This window comes from Scyliorhinus torazame, chromosome 5 (genome assembly GCF_047496885.1).
Source record: "Scyliorhinus torazame isolate Kashiwa2021f chromosome 5, sScyTor2.1, whole genome shotgun sequence".
Taxonomy (NCBI): Eukaryota; Metazoa; Chordata; class Chondrichthyes; order Carcharhiniformes; family Scyliorhinidae; genus Scyliorhinus; species Scyliorhinus torazame.
The window spans coordinates 4,995,531-5,018,301 of NC_092711.1; the positions used below are offsets into that span (position 1 = coordinate 4,995,531).

General features: G+C 56.1%; 1 protein-coding gene across 1 annotated transcript in view; it reads left to right on the forward strand.

Moving 5' to 3' along the window:
* The window catches only part of LOC140422583 (solute carrier family 12 member 6), a 539,853-nt gene that overhangs the window by 43,571 nt on the left and 473,511 nt on the right, over positions 1-22,771 (forward strand). The window contains exon 3 of the mRNA XM_072507591.1: positions 546-650. Coding sequence (XP_072363692.1) covers positions 546-650 — 105 coding nt within the window. The remainder of the gene's footprint in view (positions 1-545; positions 651-22,771) is intronic.

Consider the following 22,771-nt stretch of genomic DNA (forward strand, 5'->3'; position numbering starts at 1 on the left):
GAAGGAGTGGGGGTTTGGGGTCAGTGTGGGATCGCACTGTGTAATTCTCTCTCTGTCTCAGAGCGGGGAAGGAGTGGGGGTTGGGGGGGGTCAGTGTGGGATCGCACTGTGTAATTCTCTCTCTGTTTCAGAGCGGAGAAGGAGTGGGGGTTTGGGGTCAGTGTGGGATCGCACTGTGTAATTCTCTCTCTGTCTCAGAGCGGGGAAGGAGTGGGGGTTGGGGGGGGTCAGTGTGGGATCGCACTGTGTAATTCTCTCTCTGTTTCAGAGCGGAGAAGGAGTGGGGGTTGGGGGGGGTCAGTGTGGGATCGCACTGTGTAATTCTCTCTCTGTCTCAGAGCGGGGAAGGAGTGGGGGTTGGGGGCGGTCAGTGTGGGATCGCACTGTGTAATTCTCTCTCTGTCTCAGAGCGGGGAAGGAGTGGGGGTTTGGGGTCAGTGTGGGATCGCACTGTGTAATTCTCTCTCTGTCTCAGAGCGGGGAAGGAGTGGGGGTTTGGGGGGGTCAGTGTGGGATCGCACTGTGTAATTCTCTCTCTGTTTCAGAGCGGAGAAGGAGTGGGGCGACGGTATCCGGGGCCTCTCCCTCAGTGCCGCCCGATTCGCTCTGTTGCGATTGGAGGAAGGCCCACCTCACACCAAAAACTGGAGGTAAGGTCAGTGTGGGTTAGAGAGACAGAGGGTTCGAGCGAGAGAGAGAGGGTTAGAGAGGGAGGGGGTTAGAGCGAGAGAGAGGGAGGGTTAGAGAGAGAGAGAGAGGGTTAGAGCGAAAGAGAGAGGGTTAGAGTGAGAGAGAGGGGGTAAGAGTGAGAGAGAGGGGGTAAGGGAGTGAGAGAGGGTTAGAGAGAGAGAGAGGGTAAGAGTGAGAGAGAGAGGGTAAGAGTGAGAGAGAGGGGGTAAGGGAGTGAGAGAGGGTTAGAGAGAGAGAGAGGGTTAGACAGAGAGAGAGGGGGTTAGAGAGAGAGTGTGTTGGAGAGAGAGAGAGGGGGTTAGACAGAGAGAGAGGGTGAGACAGAGAGAGGGTTAGACAGAGAGAGAGGGTTAGAGATAGAGAGAGGGCGAGAGAGAGAGAGAGAGGGGGTTAGAGAGAGAGAGAGAAGGTTAGACAGAGAGAAAGGGTTAGACAGAGAGGGCGAGAGAGAGAGAGAGGGCTAGAGAGAGAGAGAGGGTTAGAGAGAGAGAGAGGGGGTTAGAGAGAGAGAGGGTTAGAGAGAGAGAGGGTTAGAGAGAGAGGGTTAGAGCGAAAGAGAGAGGGTTGGAGAGAGAGAGAGAGAGAGGGTTAGAGAGAGAGAGAGAGAGGTTAGAGCGAAAGAGAGAGGGTTAGAGTGAGAGAGAGGGGGTAAGAGAGCGAGAGAGGGTTAGAGAGAGAGAGAGAGAGAGGGTTAGAGAGAGAGTGTGTTAGAGAGAGAGAGAGAGGGTTAGAGAGAGAGAGAGGGTAAGAGAGCGAGAGAGGGTTAGAGAGAGAGGGTTAGACAGAGAGAGAGGGCGAGAGAGAGGGTTAGAGATAGAGAGGGGGTTAGAGAGAGAGAGGGTTAGAGATAGAGAGAGGGCGAGAGAGAGAGGGTTAGAGAGAGAGAGAGGGTAAGAGAGCGAGAGAGGGTTAGAGAGAGTGTGTTAGAGAGAGAGGGTTAGACAGAGAGAGAGGGCGAGAGAGAGGGTTAGAGATAGAGAGGGGGTTAGAGAGAGAGAGAAGGTTAGACAGAGAGAGAGGGCGAGAGAGAGAGGGTTAGAGATAGAGAGAGGGTTAGAGATAGAGAGAGGGTTAGACAGAGAGAGAGGGTTAGACAGAAGGAGAGGGCGAGAGAGAGAGGGTTAGAGATAGAGAGAGGGCGAGAGAGAGGGGGTTAGAGAGAGAGAGAGGGTTAGACAGAGAGAGAGGGTTAGACAGAAGGAGAGGGCGAGAGAGAGAGGGTTAGAGAGAGAGAGAGGGTTAGAGATAGAGAGAGGATTAGAGAGAGAGGGTTAGAGAGAGAGAGAGGGTTAGAGAGAGAGGGTTAGAGAGAGAGAGGGTTAGAGAGAGAGAGGGTTAGAGAGAGAGCGGGTTAGAGAGAGAGAGGGTTAGAGAGAGAGGGTTAGAGAGAGAGAGGGTTAGAGAGAGCGGGTTAGAGAGAGAGGGTTAGAGAGAGAGAGAGGGTTGGAGATAGCGAGGGTTAGAGAGAGAGAGGGTTAGAGAGAGAGAGGGTTAGAGATAGAGAGAGGATTAGAGAGAGAGAGGGTTAGAGAGAGAGAGAGGGTTAGAGATAGAGAGAAGATTAGAGAGAGAGGGTTCGAGAGAGAGAGAGGGTTAGAGAGAGAGAGGGTTAGAGATAGAGAGAGGATTAGAGAGAGAGGGTTAGAGAGAGAGAGGGTTTGAGAGAGAGAGAGGGTTAGAGAGAGAGAGGGTTAGAGATAGAGAGAGGATTAGAGGGCGTGCTTGCCTTCATTGGCCGGGGCATTGAGTATAAGAATTGGCAAGTCATGTTGCAGCTGTATAGAACCTTAGTTAGGCCACACTTGGAGTATAGTGTTCAATTCTGGTCGCCACACTACCAGAAGGATGTGGAGGCTTTAGAGAGGGTGCAGAAGAGATTTACCAGAATGTTGCCTGGTATGGAGGGCATAAGGTATGAGGAGCGATTGAATAAACTCGGTTTGTTCTCACTGGAACGAAGGAGGTTGAGGGGCGACCTGATAGAGGTATACAAAATTATGAGGGGCATAGACAGAGTGGATAGTCAGAGGCTTTTCCCCAGGGTAGAGGGGTCAATTACTAGGGGGCATAGGTTTAAGGTGAGAGGGGCAAAGTTTAGAGTAGATGTACGAGGCAAGTTTTTTACGCAGAGGGTAGTGGGTGCCTGGAACTCACTACCGGAGGAGGTAGTGGAAGCAGGGACGATAGGGACATTTAAGGGGCATCTTGACAAATATATGAATAGGATGGGAATAGAAGGATACGGACCCAGGAAGTGTAGAAGATTGTAGTTTAGTCGGGCAGCATGGTCGGCACGGGCTTGGAGGGCCGAAGGGCCTGTTCCTGTGCTGTACATTTCTTTGTTCTTTTGTTCTTTGTAGAGCGAGAGGGTTAGAGAGAGAGAGAGGGTTTGAGAGAGAGAGAGGGTTAGAGATAGAGAGAGAGGATTAGAGAGAGAGGGTTAGAGAGAGAGAGGATTAGAGAGAGAGGGTTAGAGAGAGAGAGAGGGTTAGAGAGAGAGAGGGTTAGAGAGAGAGAGAGAGGGTTAGAGAGAGAGAGGGTTAGAGAGAGAGACAGGGTTAGAGAGAGAGAGAGGGTTAGAGAGAGAGTGAGAGAGAGAGACAGGGTTAGAGAGAGAGAGAGGGTTAGAGAGAGAGTGAGAGAGAGGGTTAGAGAGAGAGAGAGGGTTAGAGATAGAGAGAGGGTTAGAGAGAGAGAGAGGATTAGAGAGAGAGGGTTAGAGAGAGAGAGGGTTAGAGATAGAGAGAGGGTTAGAGAGAGAGAGGATTAGAGAGAGAGAGAGGGTTAGAGAGAGAGAGAGGATTAGAGAGAGAGAGGGTGAGAGAGAGAGAGGGTTAGAGATAGAGAGAGGATTAGAGAGAGAGGGTGAGAGAGAGAGAGAGGGTTAGAGAGAGAGACAGGGTTAGAGAGAGAGAGGGTTTGAGAGAGAGAGAGGGTTAGAGAGAGAGAGGGTTAGAGATAGAGAGAGGATTAGAGAGAGAGGGTGAGAGAGAGAGAGGGTTAGAGACAGAGAGGGTTAGAGATAGAGAGAGGGTTAGAGAGAGGATTAGAGAGAGAGTGTTAGAGAGAGAGAGGGTTAGAGAGAGAGACAGGGTTAGAGAGAGAGAGGGTTAGAGATAGAGAGAGGATTAGAGAGAGAGGGTGAGAGATAGAGAGAGGATTAGAGAGAGAGGGTTAGAGAGAGAGAGAGGGTTAGAGAGAGAGAGGGTTAGAGATAGAGAGAGGGTTAGAGATAGAGAGAGGGTGAGAGAGAGGGTTTGAGAGAGAGAGAGGGTTAGAGAGAGAGAGGGTTAGAGATAGAGAGAGGATTAGAGAGAGAGGGTTTGAGAGAGAGAGAGGGTTAGAGAGAGAGAGGGTTAGAGATAGAGAGGATTAGAGAGAGAGAGGGTTAGAGATAGAGAGAGGATTAGAGAGAGAGGGTGAGAGAGAGAGAGAGGGTTTGAGAGAGAGAGAGGGTTAGAGAGAGAGAGGGTTAGAGAGAGAGAGGGTTAGAGAGAGAGAGGGTTAGAGAGAGAGAGGGTTAGAGAGAGAGAGGGTTAGAGAGAGATAGAGGGTTAGAGAGAGAGAGGGTTAGAGATAGAGAGAGGATTAGAGAGAGAGAGACAGGGTTAGAGAGAGAGAGAGGGTTAGAGATAGAGAGAGGATTAGAGATAGAGTGTTAGAGAGAGAGAGGGTTAGAGATAGAGAGAGGATTAGAGAGAGAGGGTTAGAGAGAGAGCGGGTTAGAGAGAGAGAGAGGATTAGAGATAGAGAGAGGGTTAGAGAGAGAGACAGGGTTAGAGAGAGAGAGAGGATTAGAGAGAGAGGATTAGAGATTGAGAGAGACAGGGTTAGAGAGAGAGAGGGTTAGAGAGAGAGAGAGAGGATTAGAGAGAGAGGATTAGAAATAGAGAGAGGATTAGAGAGAGAGGGTGAGAGAGAGAGAGAGGGTTTGAGAGAGAGGGTTAGAGAGAGAGAGAGGGTTAGAGATAGAGAGAGGATTAGAGAGAGAGGATTAGAGAGAGAGGGTTAGAGAGAGAGAGGGTTAGAGAGAGAGAGAGGATTAGAGATAGAGAGAGGATTAGAGAGAGAGGGTGAGAGAGAGAGAGAGGGTTAGAGAGAGGATTAGAGAGAGAGAGAGGGTTTGAGAGAGAGAGGGTTAGAGAGAGAGAGGGTTAGAGAGAGAGAGAGGGTTAGAGAGAGAGAGGGTTAGAGAGAGAGAGAGGGTTAGAGAGAGAGAGGGTTTGAGAGAGAGAGAGGGTTAGAGAGAGAGAGGGTTAGAGAGAGAGAGGATTAGAGAGAGAGAGAGGATTAGAGAGAGAGAGGGTTAGAGAGAGAGAGAGGGTTAGAGAGAGAGAGAGGGTTAGAGATAGAGAGAGGATTAGAGAGAGAGAGGGTTTGAGAGAGAGAGAGGGTTAGAGAGAGAGAGGGTTAGAGAGAGAGAGGGTTAGAGAGAGAGAGGGTTAGAGATAGAGAGGGTTAGAGATAGAGAGAGGATTAGAGAGAGAGAGGGTTTGAGAGAGAGAGGGTTAGAGAGAGAGAGAGAGGGTTTGAGAGAGAGAGAGGGTTAGAGAGAGAGAGGGTTAGAGATAGAGAGAGAATTAGAGAGAGGGAGGGGTAGAGAGAGAGAGAGGGTTAGAGAGAGAGAGAGAGGGGGTTAGATAGGGAGAGGATTAGAGAGAGAGGGTTAGAGAGAGAGAGAGGGTTAGAGAGAGAGAGAGAGGATTAGAGAGAGAGGGTTAGAGAGAGAGAGAGGATTAGAGAGGATTAGAGAGAGAGAGAGAGGGTTAGAGAGAGAGAGAGGGTTAGAGAGGATTAGAGAGAGAGAGAGAGGGTTAGAGAGAGAGGGTGAGAGAGAGAGAGAGGGTTAGAGAGGATTAGAGAGAGAGAGAGAGGGTTAGAGAGAGAGAGATGGTTAGAGATAGAGAGGGTTAGAGAGAGAGAGGGTTAGAGAGAGAGGGTTAGAGAGAGAGAGAGTTAGAGATAGAGAGAGGGTTAGAGATAGAGAGAGGGTTAGAGAGAGAGCGGGTGAGAGAGAGAGAGGGTTAGAGAGAGAGCGGGTTAGAGAGAGAGAGAGAGGGTTAGAGAGAGAGGGTGAGAGAGAGAGAGAGGGTTAGAGAGAGAGAGAGGGTTAGAGAGAGGGAGAGACGGTTTCAGAGAGAGAGATGGTTAGAGATAGAGAGGGTTAGAGAGAGAGAGGGTTAGAGAGAGAGAGGGTTAGAGATAGAGAGAGGGTTAGAGATAGAGAGAGGATTAGAGAGAGAGGGTTAGAGAGAGAGAGGGTTAGAGAGAGAGACAGGGTTAGAGAGAGAGAGAGGATTAGAGAGAGAGGATTAGAGATAGAGAGAGGATTAGAGAGAGAGACAGGGTTAGAGAGAGAGAGAGGGTTAGAGAGAGAGAGGGTTAGAGAGAGAGAGGGTTAGAGAGAGAGAGGGTTAGAGAGAGAGAGGGTTAGAGAGAGAGAGAGGATTAGAGAGAGAGGATTAGAAATAGAGAGAGGATTAGAGAGAGAGGGTGAGAGAGAGAGAGAGGGTTAGAGATAGAGAGAGGATTAGAGAGAGAGGGTTAGAGAGAGAGAGGGTTAGAGAGAGAGAGAGGATTAGAGAGAGAGGGTGAGAGAGAGGGTTAGAGATAGAGAGAGGATTAGAGAGAGAGAGAGGGTTTGAGAGAGAGAGGGTTAGAGAGAGAGAGGGTTAGAGAGAGAGAGGGGGTTAGAGAGAGAGAGGGTTAGAGAGAGAGAGGGTGAGAGAGAGAGAGGATTAGAGAGAGAGAGGATTAGAGAGAGAGAGGGTTAGAGAGAGAGAGAGGGTTAGAGAGAGAGAGGGTTAGAGATAGAGAGAGGATTAGAGAGAGAGAGGGTTTGAGAGAGAGAGAGGATTAGAGAGAGTGGGGGTTAGAGAGAGAGAGGGTTAGAGAGAGAGAGGGTTAGAGAGAGAGAGAGAGGGTTAGAGAGAGAGAGGGTTAGAGATAGAGAGAGAGGGGGTTAGATAGGGAGAGGATTAGAGGGAGAGGATTAGAGAGAGGGTTAGAGAGAGAGAGAGGATTAGAGAGAGAGGGAGGGGGTTAGATAGAGAGAGAATTAGAGAGAGAGAGGGTGAGAGAGAGAGGGTTAGAGAGAGAGAGGGTTAGAGAGAGAGAGGGTTAGAGATAGAGAGGGTTAGAGATAGAGAGGGTTTGAGAGAGAGAGAGGGTTAGAGAGAGAGAGAGGGTTTGAGAGAGAGAGAGGGTTAGAGAGAGAGAGGGTTAGAGAGAGAGGGTTAGAGAGAGAGAGGGTTAGAGATAGAGAGAGAATTAGAGAGAGAGAGGGGTAGAGAGAGAGAGAGGGTTAGAGAGAGAGAGAGGGTTAGAGAGAGAGAGAGGATTAGAGAGGATTAGAGAGAGAGGGTTAGAGAGGATTAGAGAGAGAGAGAGAGAGGGTTAGAGAGAGAGGGTGAGAGAGAGAGAGAGAGGGTTAGAGAGGATTAGAGAGAGATAGAGAGGGTTAGAGAGAGAGAGGGTTAGAGAGAGAGGGTGAGAGAGAGAGAGAGGGTTAGAGAGAGAGAGAGGGTTAGAGAGAGAGAGAGTTAGAGATAGAGAGAGGATTAGAGAGAGAGAGAGGGTTAGAGAGAGAGGGTTAGAGATAGAGAGAGGGTTAGAGAGAGAGCGGGTTAGAGAGAGAGAGGGTTAGAGAGAGAGCGGGTTAGAGAGAGAGAGAGAGGGTTAGAGAGAGAGGGTTAGAGAGAGAGAGGGTTAGAGATAGAGAGAGGGTTAGAGATAGAGAGAGAGGGTTAGAGATAGAGAGAGGATTAGAGAGAGAGGGTGAGAGAGAGAGAGAGGGTTTGAGAGAGAGGGTTAGAGAGAGAGAGAGGGTTAGAGATAGAGAGAGGATTAGAGAGAGAGGATTAGAGAGAGAGGGTTAGAGAGAGAGAGGGTTAGAGAGAGAGAGAGGATTAGAGATAGAGAGAGGATTAGAGAGAGAGGGTGAGAGAGAGAGAGAGGGTTAGAGAGAGGATTAGAGAGAGAGAGAGGGTTAGAGAGAGAGAGGGTTAGAGAGAGAGAGAGGGTTAGAGAGAGAGAGAGGGTTAGAGAGAGAGAGAGGGTTAGAGAGAGAGAGGGTTTGAGAGAGAGAGAGGGTTAGAGAGAGAGAGGGTTAGAGAGAGAGAGGATTAGAGAGAGAGAGGGTTAGAGAGAGAGAGAGGGTTAGAGAGAGAGAGAGGGTTAGAGAGAGAGAGGGTTAGAGATAGAGAGGGTTAGAGATAGAGAGAGGATTAGAGAGAGAGAGGGTTTGAGAGAGAGAGAGGGTTAGAGAGAGAGAGAGGGTTTGAGAGAGAGAGGGGGTTAGATAGGGAGAGGATTAGAGAGAGAGGGTTAGAGAGAGAGAGAGGGTTAGAGAGAGAGAGGGGTAGAGAGAGAGGGTTAGAGAGAGAGAGAGAGGATTAGAGAGAGAGGGTTAGAGAGAGAGAGAGGATTAGAGAGAGAGAGAGGGGTAGAGAGAGAGAGAGGATTAGAGAGGATTAGAGAGAGAGAGAGAGGGTTAGAGAGAGAGAGAGGGTTAGAGAGGATTAGAGAGAGAGAGAGAGGGTTAGAGAGAGAGAGATGGTTAGAGATAGAGAGGGTTCGAGAGAGAGAGGGTTAGAGAGAGAGGGTGAGAGAGAGAGAGAGGGTTAGAGATAGAGAGAGGGTTAGAGAGAGAGCGGGTTAGAGAGAGAGAGAGCGGGTTAGAGAGAGAGAGAGAGCGTTAGAGAGAGAGAGAGGGTTAGAGAGAGGGAGAGACGGTTTCAGAGAGAGAGATGGTTAGAGATAGAGAGGGTTAGAGAGAGAGAGGGTTAGAGATAGAGAGAGGGTTAGAGATAGAGAGAGGATTAGAGAGAGAGGGTTAGAGAGAGAGAGGGTTAGAGAGAGAGACAGGGTTAGAGAGAGAGAGAGGATTAGAGAGAGAGGATTAGAGATAGAGAGAGGATTAGAGAGAGAGACAGGGTTAGAGAGAGAGAGAGGGTTAGAGAGAGAGAGGGTTAGAGAGAGAGAGGGTTAGAGAGAGAGAGGGTTAGAGAGAGAGAGGATTAGAAATAGAGAGAGGATTAGAGAGAGTGAGAGAGAGAGAGAGGGTTAGAGATAGAGAGAGGATTAGAGAGAGAGGATTAGAGAGAGAGGGTTAGAGAGAGAGAGGGTTAGAGAGAGAGAGGGTGAGAGAGAGAGAGGGTTAGAGAGAGAGAGGGTTTGAGAGAGAGAGAGGATTAGAGAGAGAGAGGATTAGAGAGAGAGAGGGTTAGAGATAGAGAGAGGGTTTGAGAGAGAGAGGGTTAGAGAGAGAGAGGGTTAGAGAGAGAGAGGGTTTGAGAGAGAGAGAGGATTAGAGAGAGAGAGGATTAGAGAGAGAGAGGATTAGAGAGAGAGAGGGTTAGAGAGAGAGAGGGTTAGAGAGAGAGAGAGGGTTAGAGAGAGAGAGAGGGTTAGAGAGAGAGAGGGTTAGAGATAGAGAGAGGATTAGAGAGAGAGAGGGTTTGAGAGAGAGAGAGGATTAGAGAGAGAGGGGGTTAGAGAGAGAGAGGGTTAGAGAGAGAGAGAGAGGGTTAGAGAGAGAGAGGGTTAGAGATAGATAGAGAGGGGGTTAGATAGGGAGAGGATTAGAGAGAGAGGGTTAGAGAGAGAGAGAGGGTTAGAGAGAGAGAGAGGGTTAGAGGTAGAGAGAGAGGGTTAGAGAGAGAGAGAGAGGATTAGAGAGAGAGGGTTAGAGAGAGAGAGAGGATTAGAGAGAGAGGGTTAGAGAGAGAGAGGGTTAGAGAGAGAGAGAGGGGGTTAGATAGAGAGAGAATTAGAGAGAGAGAGGGGTAGAGAGAGAGAGAGGGTTAGAGAGAGAGAGAGGATTAGAGAGGATTAGAGAGAGAGAGAGAGGGTTAGAGAGGATTAGAGAGAGAGAGAGAGAGGGTTAGAGAGAGAGGGTGAGAGAGAGAGAGAGGGTTAGAGAGGATTAGAGAGAGATAGAGAGGGTTAGAGAGAGAGAGGGTTAGAGAGAGAGGGTGAGAGAGAGAGAGAGGGTGAGAGAGAGAGAGAGGGTTAGAGAGAGAGAGAGGGTTAGAGAGAGAGAGAGTTAGAGATAGAGAGAGGATTAGAGAGAGAGAGAGGGTTAGAGAGAGAGGGTTAGAGAGAGAGAGAGTTAGAGATAGAGAGAGGATTAGAGAGAGAGAGAGGGTTAGAGAGAGAGGGTTAGAGATAGAGAGAGGGTTAGAGAGAGAGAGGGTTAGAGATAGAGAGAGAGGGTTAGAGATAGAGAGAGGATTAGAGAGAGAGGGTGAGAGAGAGAGAGAGGGTTTGAGAGAGAGGGTTAGAGAGAGAGAGAGGGTTAGAGATAGAGAGAGGATTAGAGAGAGAGGATTAGAGAGAGAGGGTTAGAGAGAGAGAGGGTTAGAGAGAGAGAGAGGATTAGAGATAGAGAGAGGATTAGAGAGAGAGGGTGAGAGAGAGAGAGAGGGTTAGAGAGAGGATTAGAGAGAGAGAGAGGGTTAGAGAGAGAGAGGGTTAGAGAGAGAGAGGGTTAGAGAGAGAGAGGGTTAGAGAGAGAGAGAGGATTAGAGAGAGGGTGAGAGAGAGAGGGTTAGAGAGAGAGAGGGTTAGAGAGAGAGAGGGTTAGAGATAGAGAGGGTTAGAGATAGAGAGGGTTTGAGAGAGAGAGAGGGTTAGAGAGAGAGAGAGGGTTTGAGAGAGAGAGAGGGTTAGAGAGAGAGAGGGTTAGAGAGAGAGGGTTAGAGAGAGAGAGGGTTAGAGATAGAGAGAGAATTAGAGAGAGAGAGGGGTAGAGAGAGAGAGAGGGTTAGAGAGAGAGAGGGGGTTAGATAGGGAGAGGATTAGAGAGAGAGGGTTGGGTAGAGAGAGAGGGTTAGAGAGAGAGAGAGAGGATTAGAGAGAGAGGGTTAGAGAGAGAGAGAGGATTAGAGAGAGAGAGAGGGGGTTAGATAGAGAGAGAATTAGAGAGAGAGAGGGGTAGAGAGAGAGAGAGGGTTAGAGAGAGAGAGGGTTAGAGAGAGAGAGAGGGTTAGAGAGAGAGAGAGGATTAGAGAGAGAGAGAGAGGGTTAGAGAGAGAGAGAGGGTTAGAGAGGATTAGAGAGAGAGAGAGAGGGTTAGAGAGAGAGAGAGGGTTAGAGAGAGAGAGGGTTAGAGAGAGAGGGTGAGAGAGAGAGAGAGGGTTAGAGAGAGAGAGAGTTAGAGATAGAGAGAGGGTTAGAGATAGAGAGAGGGTTAGAGAGAGAGAGAGGGTTAGAGAGAGAGAGAGGATTAGAAATAGAGAGAGGATTAGAGAGAGAGGGTGAGAGAGAGAGAGAGGGTTAGAGATAGAGAGAGGATTAGAGAGAGAGGATTAGAGAGAGAGGATTAGAGAGAGAGGGTTAGAGAGAGAGAGGGTTAGAGAGAGAGAGAGGATTAGAGAGAGAGGGTGAGAGAGAGGGTTTGAGAGAGAGAGAGGGTTAGAGAGAGAGAGGGTGAGAGAGAGAGAGGATTAGAGAGAGAGAGGGTTAGAGAGAGAGAGAGGGTTAGAGAGAGAGAGGGTTAGAGATAGAGAGAGGGTTTGAGAGAGAGAGAGGATTAGAGAGAGAGGGGGTTAGAGAGAGAGAGGGTTAGAGAGAGAGAGGGTTAGAGAGAGAGAGAGGGGGTTAGATAGAGAGAGAATTAGAGAGAGAGAGGGGTAGAGAGAGAGAGAGGGTTAGAGAGAGAGAAGGTTAGAGAGAGAGAGAGGGTTAGAGAGAGAGAGAGGATTAGAGAGAGAGAGAGAGGGTTAGAGAGGATTAGAGAGAGAGGATGAGAGAGAGAGGGTTAGAGAGAGAGAGAGGGGGTTAGATAGAGAGAGAATTAGAGAGAGAGAGGGTTAGAGAGAGAGAGAGTTAGAGATAGAGAGAGGATTAGAGAGAGAGAGAGGGTTAGAGAGAGAGGGTTAGAGATAGAGAGAGGGTTAGAGAGAGAGCGGGTTAGAGAGAGAGAGGGTTAGAGAGAGAGCGGGTTAGAGAGAGAGAGAGAGAATTAGAGAGAGAGAGGGTTAGAGATAGAGAGAGGGTTAGAGAGAGAGAGGGTTAGAGATAGAGAGAGGATTAGAGAGAGAGGGTGAGAGAGAGAGAGAGAGAGAGGGTTTGAGAGAGAGAGAGAGGGTTAGAGAGAGAGAGAGGGTTAGAGAGAGAGAGAGGGTTAGAGAGAGAGAGGGTTAGAGATAGAGAGAGGGTTACAGAGAGAGAGGGTTAGAGAGAGAGAGAGGGTGAGAGAGAGAGAGAGAGGATTAGAGAGAGAGGGTTAGAGAGAGAGAGGGTTAGAGAGAGAGAGAGAGGGGGTTAGATAGAGAGAGAATTAGAGAGAGAGAGGGGTAGAGAGAGAGAGATGGGTAGAGAGAGAGAGCGGATTAGAGAGAGAGGGTTAGAGAGAGAGGGTGAGAGAGAGAGAGAGAGGGTTAGAGATGCCCTCCTCCCTCAGTAGCACCCCCTCCCTCAGTAACACTGCACCCTTCCCTCAGTAACACTGCCCTCCTCCCTCAGTAACACTGCCCCCCTCCCTCAGTAACACTGCCCCCCTCCCTCAGTAACACCCCCTCCCTCAGTAACACTGCACCCTCAGTAACACCCCCTCCCTCAGTAACACTGCCCCCCCCCTCCCTCAGTAACACTGCCCCCCCCCTCCCTCAGTAACACTGCCCCCCTCCCTCAGTAACACTGCCCCCCTCCCTCAGTAACACTGCTACCCCCCGTCAGTAACACCCCTCCCTCAGTAACACTGCCCCCCTCCCTCAGTAACACTGCTACCCCCCGTCAGTAACACCCCTCCCTCAGTAACACTGCCCCCCTCCCTCAGTAACACTGCCCCCCCCTCCCTCAGTAACACTGCCCCCCCTCCCTCAGTAACACTGCACCCCTCCCTCAGTAACACTGCTCCCCCCCGTCAGTAACACTGCTCCCCCGTCAGTAACACTGCCCCCCTCCCTCAGTAACACTGCCCCCCTCCCTCAGTAACACTGCTACCCCCCGTCAGTAACACCCCTCCCTCAGTAACACTGCCCCCCTCCCTCAGTAACACTGCCCCCCCTCCCTCAGTAACACCCCTCCCTCAGTAACACCCCTCCCTCAGTAACACTGCCCCCCTCCCTCAGTAACACTGCCCCCCTCCCTCAGTAACAGCCCCTCCCTCAGAAACACTGCCCCCCTCCCTCAGTAACACTGCCCCCCCCTCCCTCAGTAACACTGCCCCCCCCTCCCTCAGTAACACCCCCTCCGTCAGTAACACTGCCCCCCCCTCCCTCAGTAACACTGCTCCCCCCTCCCTCAGTAACACCCCCCTCCGTCAGTAACACTGCTCCCCCTCCCTCAGTAACACCCCCTCCCTCAGTAACACTGCCCCCCCTCCCTCAGTAACACTGCCCCCCCTCAGTAACACTGCCCCCCCTCCCTCAGTAACACTGCCCCCCTCAGTAACACTGCCCCCCCTCCCTCAGTAACCCCCCCTCCCTCAGTAACACTGCCCCCCCTCCCTCAGTAACACTGCCCCTCCCTCAGTAACACCCCCTCCCTCAGTAACACTGCCCCCCTCCCTCAGTAACACTGCCCCCCTCCGTCAGTAACAGCCCCTTCCTCAGAAACACTGCCCCCTCCCTCAGTAACACTGCACCCCCTCCCTCAGTAACACCCCTCCCTCAGTAACACTGCCCCCCTCCCTCAGTAACACTGCTCCCCCCTCCCTCAGTAACACTGCCCCTCTCCCTCAGTAACACTGCCCTCCTCCCTCAGTAACCCCCCCTCCCTCAGTAACACTGCCCCCCTCCCTCAGTAACACTGCCCCCCTTCCTCAGTAACACCCCCTCCCTCAGTAACACTGCTCCCCCGTCAGTAACACTGCCCCCCCTCCCTCAGTAACACTGCCCCCCCCTCCCTCAGTAACACTGCTCCCTCCCTCAGTAACACTGCCCCCTCCCTCAGTAACACTGCCCCCCTCCCTCAGTAACACCCCCTCCCTCAGTAACACTGCCCCCCTCCCTCAGTAACACTGCCCCCCTCCCTCAGTAACACTGCCCCCCTCCCTCAGTAACACTGCCCCCCTCCTCTACCCTCCAGGCCCCAGCTCCTGGTCCTGTTAAAGTTGGACGAGGATCTCCACGTGAAGTATCCACGCCTGCTCACCTTCGCCTCGCAACTGAAGGCGGGCAAGGGCCTGACCATCGTGGGCTCGGTCCTGACCGGGAACTTCCTGGAAAACTACGGAGAAGCTCTGGCTGCTGAGCAGGTACTCGGAGGAGCTGGCTGAGGTTACAGAGATAGGGAGGGGTGTCGGGGCTGGAGGAGGTTACAGAGATAGGGAGGGGTGTCAGGGCTGGAGGAGGTTAGAGAGATAGGGAGGGGTGTCGGGGCTGGAGGAGGTTACAGAGATAGGGAGGGGTGTCGGAGGAGCTGGCGGAGGTTACTGAGAGAGGGAGGGGTGTAGGTGGCTGGATGAGGTTACAGAGATAGGGAGGGTTGTAGGGACTGGACACGGTTACAGAGAGAGGGAGGGGTGTCGGGGCTGGAGGAGGTTACAGAGATAGGGAGGGTTGTCGGGGGCTGGAGGAGGTTACAGAGATAGGGAGGGGTGTAGGGGCTGGAGGAGGTTACAGAGATAGGGAGGCGTGTAGGGGCTGGTGGAGGTTACAGAGATAGTGAGGGGTGTAGGGGACTGGAGGAGGTTACAGAGATAGGGAGGGGTGTAGGGGGCTGGAGGAGGTTACAGAGATAGGGAGGGTTGGAGGGGGTTTGAGGAGGTTACAGAGATGGGGAGGATTGTTGGGGCCGGGGCAGGTTACTGGGATAGGGAGGGGTGTCGGGGCAGGTTACTGGGATAGGGAGGGGTGTCGGGGCAGGTTACTGGGATAGGGAGGGTTGTTGGGGCAGGTTACTGGTATAGGGAGGGGTGTCGGGGCTGGGGCAGGTTACTGGGATAGGGAGGGGTGTCGGGGCCGGGGCAGGTTACTGGGATAGAGAGGGGTGTTGGGGTCTGGGGCAGGTTACTGGGATAGGGAGGGGTGTTGGGGCAGGTTACTGGGACAGGGAGGGGTGTCGGGGCAGGTTACTGGGATAGGGAGGGGTGTCGGGGCAGGTTACTGGGATAGGGAGGGTTGTTGGGGCAGGTTACTGGGATAGGGAGGGGTGTCGGGGTGTCGGGGCAGGTTACTGGGATAGGGAGGGGTGTTGGGGTCGGGGCAGGTTACTGGGATAGGGAGGGGTGTTGGGGCCGGGGCAGGTTACTGGGACGGGGAGGGGTGTTGGGGCAGGTTACTGGAATAGGGAGGGGTGTTGGGGCTGGGGCAGGTTACTGGGATAGGGAGGGGTGTCGGGGCCGGGGCTGGTTACTGGGATAGGGAGGGGTGTCGGGGCCGGGGCAGGTTTCTGGGATAGGGAGGGGTGTCGGGGCAGGTTACTGGGATAGGGAGGGGTGTCGGGGCCGGGGCAGGTTACTGGGATAGGGAGGGGTGTCGCGGCTGGAGGAGGTTACTGGGATAGGGAGGGGTGTTGGGGCTGGGTCAGGTTACTGGGATAGGGAGGGGTTGTCGGGGCTGGGGCAGGTTACTGGGATAGGGAGGGGTGTTGGGGCTGGGGCAGGTTACTGGGATAGGGAGGGGTGTTAGGGCCGGGGCAGGTTACTGGGATAGGGAGGGGCGTTGGGGCAGGTTACTGGGATAGGGAGGGGTGTCGGGGCCGGGGCCGGTTACTGGGATAGGGAGGGGTGTTGGGGCCGGTTACTGGGATAGGGAGGGGTGTCGGGGGCTGGAGGAGGTTACAGAGATAGGGAGGGTTGTAGGGGCTGGAGGAGGTTACTGAGATAGGGAGGGGTGTCGGGGCTGGAGGAGGTTACAGAGATAGGGAGGGGTGTAGGGGGGCTGGAGGAGGTTACAGAGATAGGGAGGGGTGTAGGGGGGCTGGAGGAGGTTACAGAGATAGGGAGGGTTGTCGGGGCTGGAGGAGGTTACAGTGATAGGGAGGGTTGTAGGGGACTGGAGGAGGTTACAGAGATAGGGAGGGGTGTAGCGGGCTGGAGGAGGTTACAGAGATAGGGAGGGTTGGCGGGGGTTTGAGGAGGTTACAGAGATGGGGAGGATTGTTGGGGCCGGGGCAGGTTACTGGGATAGGGAGGGGTGTCGGGGCAGGTTACTGGGATAGGGAGGGGTGTCGGGGCTGGGGCAGGTTACTGGGATAGGGAGGGGTGTTGGGGCTGAGGCAGGTTACTGGGATAGGGAGGGGTGTTGGGGCAGGTTACTGGGATAGGGAGGGGTGTCGCGGCTGGAGGAGGTTACTGGGATAGGAAGGGGTGTTGGGGACTGGGGCAGGTTACTGGGATAGGGAGGGGTGTCGGGGCTGGGGCCGGTTACTGGGATAGGGAGGGGTGTCGGGGCAGGTTACTGGGATAGGGAGGGGCGTCGGGGCTGGGGCAGGTTACTTGGATGGGGAGGGGTGTCGGGGCTGGGGCAGGTTACTGGGATGGGGAGGGGTGTCGGGGCTGGGGCAGGTTACTGGGATAGGGAGGGGTGTCGGGGCTGGGGCAGGTTACTGGGATAGGGAGGGGTGTCGGGGTCGGGGCAGGTTACTGGGATAGGGAGGGGTGTTGGGGCAGGTTACTGGGATAGGGAGGGGTGTTTGGGCTGGGGCAGGTTACTGGGATAGGGAGGGGTGTTGGGGCTGGGGCAGGTTACTGGGATAGGGAGGGGTGTTGGGGCAGGTTACTGGGATAGGGAGGGGTGTCTTGGCAGGTTACTGGGATAGGGAGGGGTGTTGGGGCTGGGGCAGGTTACTGGGATAGGGAGGGGTGTCGGGGCCGGGGCAGGTTACTGGGATCGGGAGGGGTGTTGGGGCCGGGGCAGGTTACTGGGATAGGGAGGGTTGTTGGGGCCGGGGCAGGTTACTGGGACAGGGAGGGGTGTTGGGGCAGGTTACTGGGATAGGGAGGGGTGTTGGGGCAGGTTACTGGGATAGGGAGGGGTGTTGGGGCTGGGGCAGGTTACTGGGATAGGGAGGGGTGTTGGGACTGGGGCAGGTTACTGGGATAGGGAGGCGTGTTGGGGCTGGGTCAGGTTACTGGGATAGGGAGGGGTGTTGGGGCTGGGGCAGGTTACTGGGATAGGGAGGGTTGTTGGGGCCGGGGCAGGTTACTGGGATAGGGAGGGGTGTTGGGACTGGGGCCGGTTACTGGGATAGGGAGGGGTGTCGGGGGCTGGAGGAGGTTACAGAGATAGGGAGGGGTGTCGGGGCTGGAGGAGGTTACAGAGATAGGGAGGGGTGTCGGGGCTGGAGGAGGTTACTGAGAGAGGGAGGGGTGTAGGGGGGCTGAAGGAGGTTACTGAGAGAGGGAGGGGTGTAGGGGGGCTGGAGGAGGTTACAGAGATAGGGAGGGATGTAGGGGGGCTGGAGGAGGTTACAGAGATAGGGAGGGTTGTAGGGGACTGGAGGAGGTTACAGAGATAGGGAGGGGTGTAGCGGGCTGGAGGAGGTTACAGAGATAGGGAGGGTTGGAGGGGGTTTGAGGAGGTTACAGAGATGGGGAGGATTGTTGGGGCCGGGGCAGGTTACTGGGATAGGGAGGGGTGTTGGGGCCGGGGCAGGTTACTGGGATAGGGAGGGGTGTTGGGGCTGGGGCAGGTTACTGGGATAGGGAGGGGTGTTGGGGCAGGTTACTGGGATAGTGAGGGGTGTCGCGGCTGGAGGAGGTTACTGGGATAGGAAGGGGTGTTGGGGACTGGGGCAGGTTACTGGGATAGGGAGGGGTGTCGGGGCCGGGGCAGGTTACTGGGATAGGGAGGGGTGTCGGGGCCGGGGCAGGTTACTGGGATAGGGAGGGGTGTTGGGGTCGGGGCAGGTTACTGGGATAGGGAGGGGTGTTGGGGCCGGGGCAGGTTACTGGGATAGGGAGGGGTGTCGGGGTTGGGGCAGGTTACTGGGATAGGGAGGGGTGTTGGGGCTGGGTCAGGTTACTGGGATAGGGAGGGGTGTTGGGGCCGGGGCAGGTTACTGGGATAGGGAGGCGTGTTGGGGCAGGTTACTGGGATAGGGAGGCGTGTTGGGGCTGGGTCAGGTTACTGGGATAGGGAGGGGTGTTGGGGCAGGTTACTGGGATAGGGAGGGGTGTTGGGGTCGGGGCAGGTTACTGGGATAGGGAGGGTTGTTGGGGACTGGGGCAGGTTACTGGGATAGGGAGGGTTGTTGGGGCCGGGGCAGATTACTGGGATAGGGAGGGGTGTTGGGGTCGGGGCAGGTTACTGGGATAGGGAGGGGTGTTGGGGCAGGGTCAGGTTACTGAGATAGGGAGGGGTGTTGGGGCTGGGGCAAGTTACTGGGATAGGGAGGGGCGTTGGGGCAGGTTACTGAGATAGGGAGGGTTGTTGGGGCCGGGGCAGGTTACTGGGACAGGGAGGGGTGTTGGGGCAGGGTACTGGGATAGGGAGGGGTGTCGGGGCCGGGGCAGGTTACTGGGACAGGGAGGGGGGCTGGGGCAGGTTACTGGGATAGGGAGGGGTGTTGGGGCCGGTTACTGGGTTCGGGAGGGGTGTCGGGGCCGGGGCAGGTTACTGGGACAGGGAGGCGTGTTGGGGCCGGTTACTGGGATAGGGAGGGGTGTTGGGACTGGGGCAGGTTACTGGGATAGGGAGGGGTGTTGGGGCTGGGGCAGGTTACTGGGATAGGGAGGGGTGTCGGGGCCGGGGCTGGTTACTGGGATAGGGAGGGGTGTTGGGGCCGGGGCAGGTTACTGGGAGAGGGAGGGGTGTTGGGGCCGGGGCAGGTTACTGGGATAGGGAGGCGTGTTGGGGCTGGGTCAGGTTACTGGGATAGGGAGGGGTGTTGGGGCAGGTTACTGGGATAGGGAGGGGTGTTGGGGCCGGGGCAGGGTACTGGGATAGGGAGGGGCGTTGGGACAGGTTACTGGGATCGGGAGGGGTGTTGGGGCCGGGGCAGGTTACTGGGATAGGGAGGGTTGTTGGGGCCGGGGCAGGTTACTGGGATAGGGAGGGGTGTTGGGGCAGGTTACTGGGATAGGGAGGGGTGTTGGGGCAGGTTACTGGGATAGGGAGGGTTGTTGGGGCCGGGGCAGGTTACTGGGACAGGGAGGGGTGTTGGGGCAGGTTACTGGGATAGGGAGGGGTGTCGGGGCCGGGGCAGGTTACTGGGACAGGGAGGGGGGCTGGGGCAGGTTACTGGGTTCGGGAGGGGTGTCGGGGCCGGGGCAGGTTACTGGGACAGGGAGGCGTGTTGGGGCCGGTTACTGGGATAGGGAGGGGTGTTGGGACTGGGGCAGGTTACTGGGATAGGGAGGGGTGTTGGGGCTGGGGCAGGTTACTGGGATAGGGAGGGGTGTCGGGGCCGGGGCCGGGGCCGGTTACTGGGATAGGGAGGGGTGTTGGGGCCGGGGCAGGTTACTGGGATAGGGAGGGGTGTCGGGGCCGGGGCAGGTTACTGGGACAGGTAGGCGTGTTGGGGCTGGGGCAGGTTACTGGGATAGGGAGGGGTGTTGGGACTGGGGCAGGTTACTGGGATAGGGAGGCGTGTTGGGGCTGGGTCAGGTTACTGGGATAGGGAGGGGTGTTGGGGCTGGGGCAGGTTACTGGGATAGGGAGGGTTGTTGGGGCCGGGGCAGGTTACTGGGATAGGGAGGGGTGTTGGGACTGGGGCCGGTTACTGGGAGAGGGAGGGGTGTCGGGGGCTGGAGGAGGTTACAGAGATAGGGAGGGTTGTAGGGGCTGGAGGAGGTTACAGAGATAGGGAGGGGTGTCGGGGCTGGAGGAGGTTACTGAGAGAGGGAGGGGTGTAGGGGGGCTGAAGGAGGTTACTGAGAGAGGGAGGGGTGTAGCGGGCTGGAGGAGGTTACAGAGATAGGGAGGGTTGGAGGGGGTTTGAGGAGGTTACAGAGATGGGGAGGATTGTTGGGGCCGGGGCAGGTTACTGGGATAGGGAGGGGTGTTGGGGACTGGGGCAGGTTACTGGGATAGGGAGGGGTGTTGGGGTCGGGGCAGGTTACTGGGATAGGGAGGGGTGTTGGGGACTGGGGCAGGTTACTGGGATAGGGAGGGGTGTTGGGGTCGGGGCAGGTTACTGGGATAGGGAGGGGTGTTGGGGCAGGTTACTGGGATAGGGAGGCGTGTTGGGGCTGGGTCAGGTTACTGGGATAGGGAGGGGTGTTGGGGCAGGTTACTGGGATAGGGAGGGGTGTTGGGGTCAGGGCAGGTTACTGGGATAGGGAGGGGTGTCTTGGCAGGTTACTGGGATAGGGAGGGTTGTTGGGGACTGGGGCAGGTTACTGGGATAGGGAGGGTTGTTGGGGTCGGGGCAGGTTACTGGGACAGGGAGGGGTGTTGGGGCCGGGGCCGGTTACTGGGATAGGGAGGGGTGTTGGGGCCGGGTCAGGTTACTGGGAGAGGGAGGGGTGTCGGGTCAGGTTGCTGGGATAGGGAGGGGTGTTGGGGCCGGGGCAGGTTACTGGGATGGGGAGGGGTGTTGGGGCTGGGGCAGGTTACTGGGATGGGGAGGGATGTCGGAGCTGGGGCAGGTTACTGGGATAGGGAGGGGTGTTGGGGCTGGGGCAGGTTACTGGGATAGGGAGGGGTGTTGGGGCCGGGGCAGGTTACTGGGATAGGGAGGGGTGTCGGGGCCGGGGCAGGTTACTGGGATAGGGAGGGGTGTTGGGGCCGGGGCAGGTTACTGGGATAGGGAGGGTTGTTGGGGCCGGGGCAGGTTACTGGGATAGGGAGGGGTGTCGGGGCTGGGGCAGGTTACTGGGATAGGGAGGGGTGTCGGGGCCGGGGCAGGTTACTGGGACAGGGAGGGGGGCTGGGGCAGGTTACTGGGATAGGGAGGGGTGTTGGGGCAGGTTACTGGGATAGGGAGGGGTGTCGGGGCAGGTTACTGGGATAGGGAGGGGTGTCGGGGCTGTGGCAGGTTACTGGGATAGGGAGGGGTGTCGCGGCTGGAGGAGGTTACTGGGATAGGGAGGGGTGTTGGGGACTGGGGCAGGTTACTGGGATAGGGAGGGGTGTTGGGACTGGGGCAGGTTACTGGGATAGGGAGGGGTGTTGGGGCTGGGGCAGGTTACTGGGATAGGGAGGGGTGTCGGGGCCGGGGCCGGTTACTGGGATAGGGAGGGGTGTTGGGGCTGGGGCAGGTTACTGGGATAGGGAGGGGTGTTGGGACTGGGGCAGGTTACTGGGATAGGGAGGCCTGTTGGGGCTGGGTCAGGTTACTGGGATAGGGAGGGGTGTTGGGGCTGGGGCAGGTTACTGGGATAGGGAGGGTTGTTGGGGCCGGGGCAGGTTACTGGGATAGGGAGGGGTGTTGGGACTGGGGCCGGTTACTGGGATAGGGAGGGGTGTCGGGGGCTGGAGGAGGTTACAGAGATAGGGAGGGTTGTAGGGGCTGGAGGAGGTTACAGAGATAGGGAGGGGTGTCGGGGCTGGAGGAGGTTACTGAGAGAGGGAGGGGTGTAGGGGGGCTGAAGGAGGTTACAGAGATAGGGAGGGTTGTCGGGGCTGGAGGAGGTTACAGTGATAGGGAGGGTTGTAGGGGACTGGAGGAGGTTACAGAGATAGGGAGGGGTGTAGCGGGCTGGAGGAGGTTACAGAGATAGGGAGGGTTGGAGGGGGTTTGAGGAGGTTACAGAGATGGGGAGGATTGTTGGGGCCGGGGCAGGTTACTGGGATAGGGAGGGGTGTTGGGGACTGGGGCAGGTTACTGGGATAGGGAGGGGTGTTGGGGTCGGGGCAGGTTACTGGGATAGGGAGGGGTGTTGGGGCAGGTTACTGGGATAGGGAGGCGTGTTGGGGCTGGGTCAGGTTACTGTTATAGGGAGGGGTGTTGGGGCAGGTTACTGGGATAGGGAGGGGTGTTGGGGTCAGGGCAGGTTACTGGGATAGGGAGGGGTGTCTTGGCAGGTTACTGGGATAGGGAGGGTTGTTGGGGCCGGGGCAGATTACTGGGATAGGGAGGGGTGTTGGGGTCGGGGCAGGTTACTGGGACAGGGAGGGGTGTTGGGGCCGGGGCCGGTTACTGGGATAGGGAGGGGTGTTGGGGCCGGGTCAGGTTACTGGGAGAGGGAGGGGTGTCGGGTCAGGTTACTGGGATAGGGAGGGGTGTTGGGGCCGGGGCAGGTTACTGGGATGGGGAGGGGTGTTGGGGCCGGGGCAGGTTACTGGGATGGGGAGGGATGTCGGAGCTGGGGCAGGTTACTGGGATAGGGAGGGGTGTTGGGGCTGGGGCAGGTTACTGGGATAGGGAGGGGTGTCGGGGCTGGGGCAGGTTACTGGGATAGGGAGGGGTGTCGGGGCCGGGGCAGGTTACTGGGACAGGGAGGGGGGCTGGGGCAGGTTACTGGGATAGGGAGGGGTGTTGGGGCAGGTTACTGGGATGGGGAGGGGTGTCGGGGCCGGGGCAGGTTACTGGGATAGGGAGGGGTGTTGGTGTCGGGGCAGGTTACTGGGATAGGGAGGGTTGTCGGGGCCGGGGCAGGTTACTGGGATAGGGAGGGGTGTTGGGGCCGGGGCAGGTTACTGGGATAGGGAGGGGTGTTGGGGCTGGGTCAGGTTACTGGGAGAGGGAGGGGAGTTGGGGCCGGGGCAGGTTACTGGGATAGGGAGGGGTGTCGGGGCAGGTTACTGGGATAGGGAGGGGTGTCGGGGCTGTGGCAGGTTACTGGGATAGGGAGGGGTGTCGCGGCTGGAGGAGGTTACTGGGATAGGGAGGGGTGTTGGGGACTGGGGCAGGTTACTGGGATAGGGAGGGGTGTTGCGGTCGGGGCAGGTTACTGGGATAGGGAGGGGTGTTGGGGCCGGGGCAGGTTACTGGGATAGGGAGGGGTGTCGGGGCCGGGGCAGGTTACTGGGACAGGGAGGCGTGTTGGGGCCGGTTACTGGGATAGGGAGGTGTGTTGGGACTGGGGCAGGTTACTGGGATAGGGAGGGGTGTTGGGGCCGGGGCAGGTTACTGGGATAGGGAGGGGAGTTGGGGCCGGGGCAGGTTACTGGGATAGGGAGGGGTGTCGGGGCAGGTTACTGGGATAGGGAGGGGTGTCGGGGCTGTGGCAGGTTACTGGGATAGGGAGGGGTGTCGCGGCTGGAGGAGGTTACTGGGATAGGGAGGTGTGTTTGGGACTGGG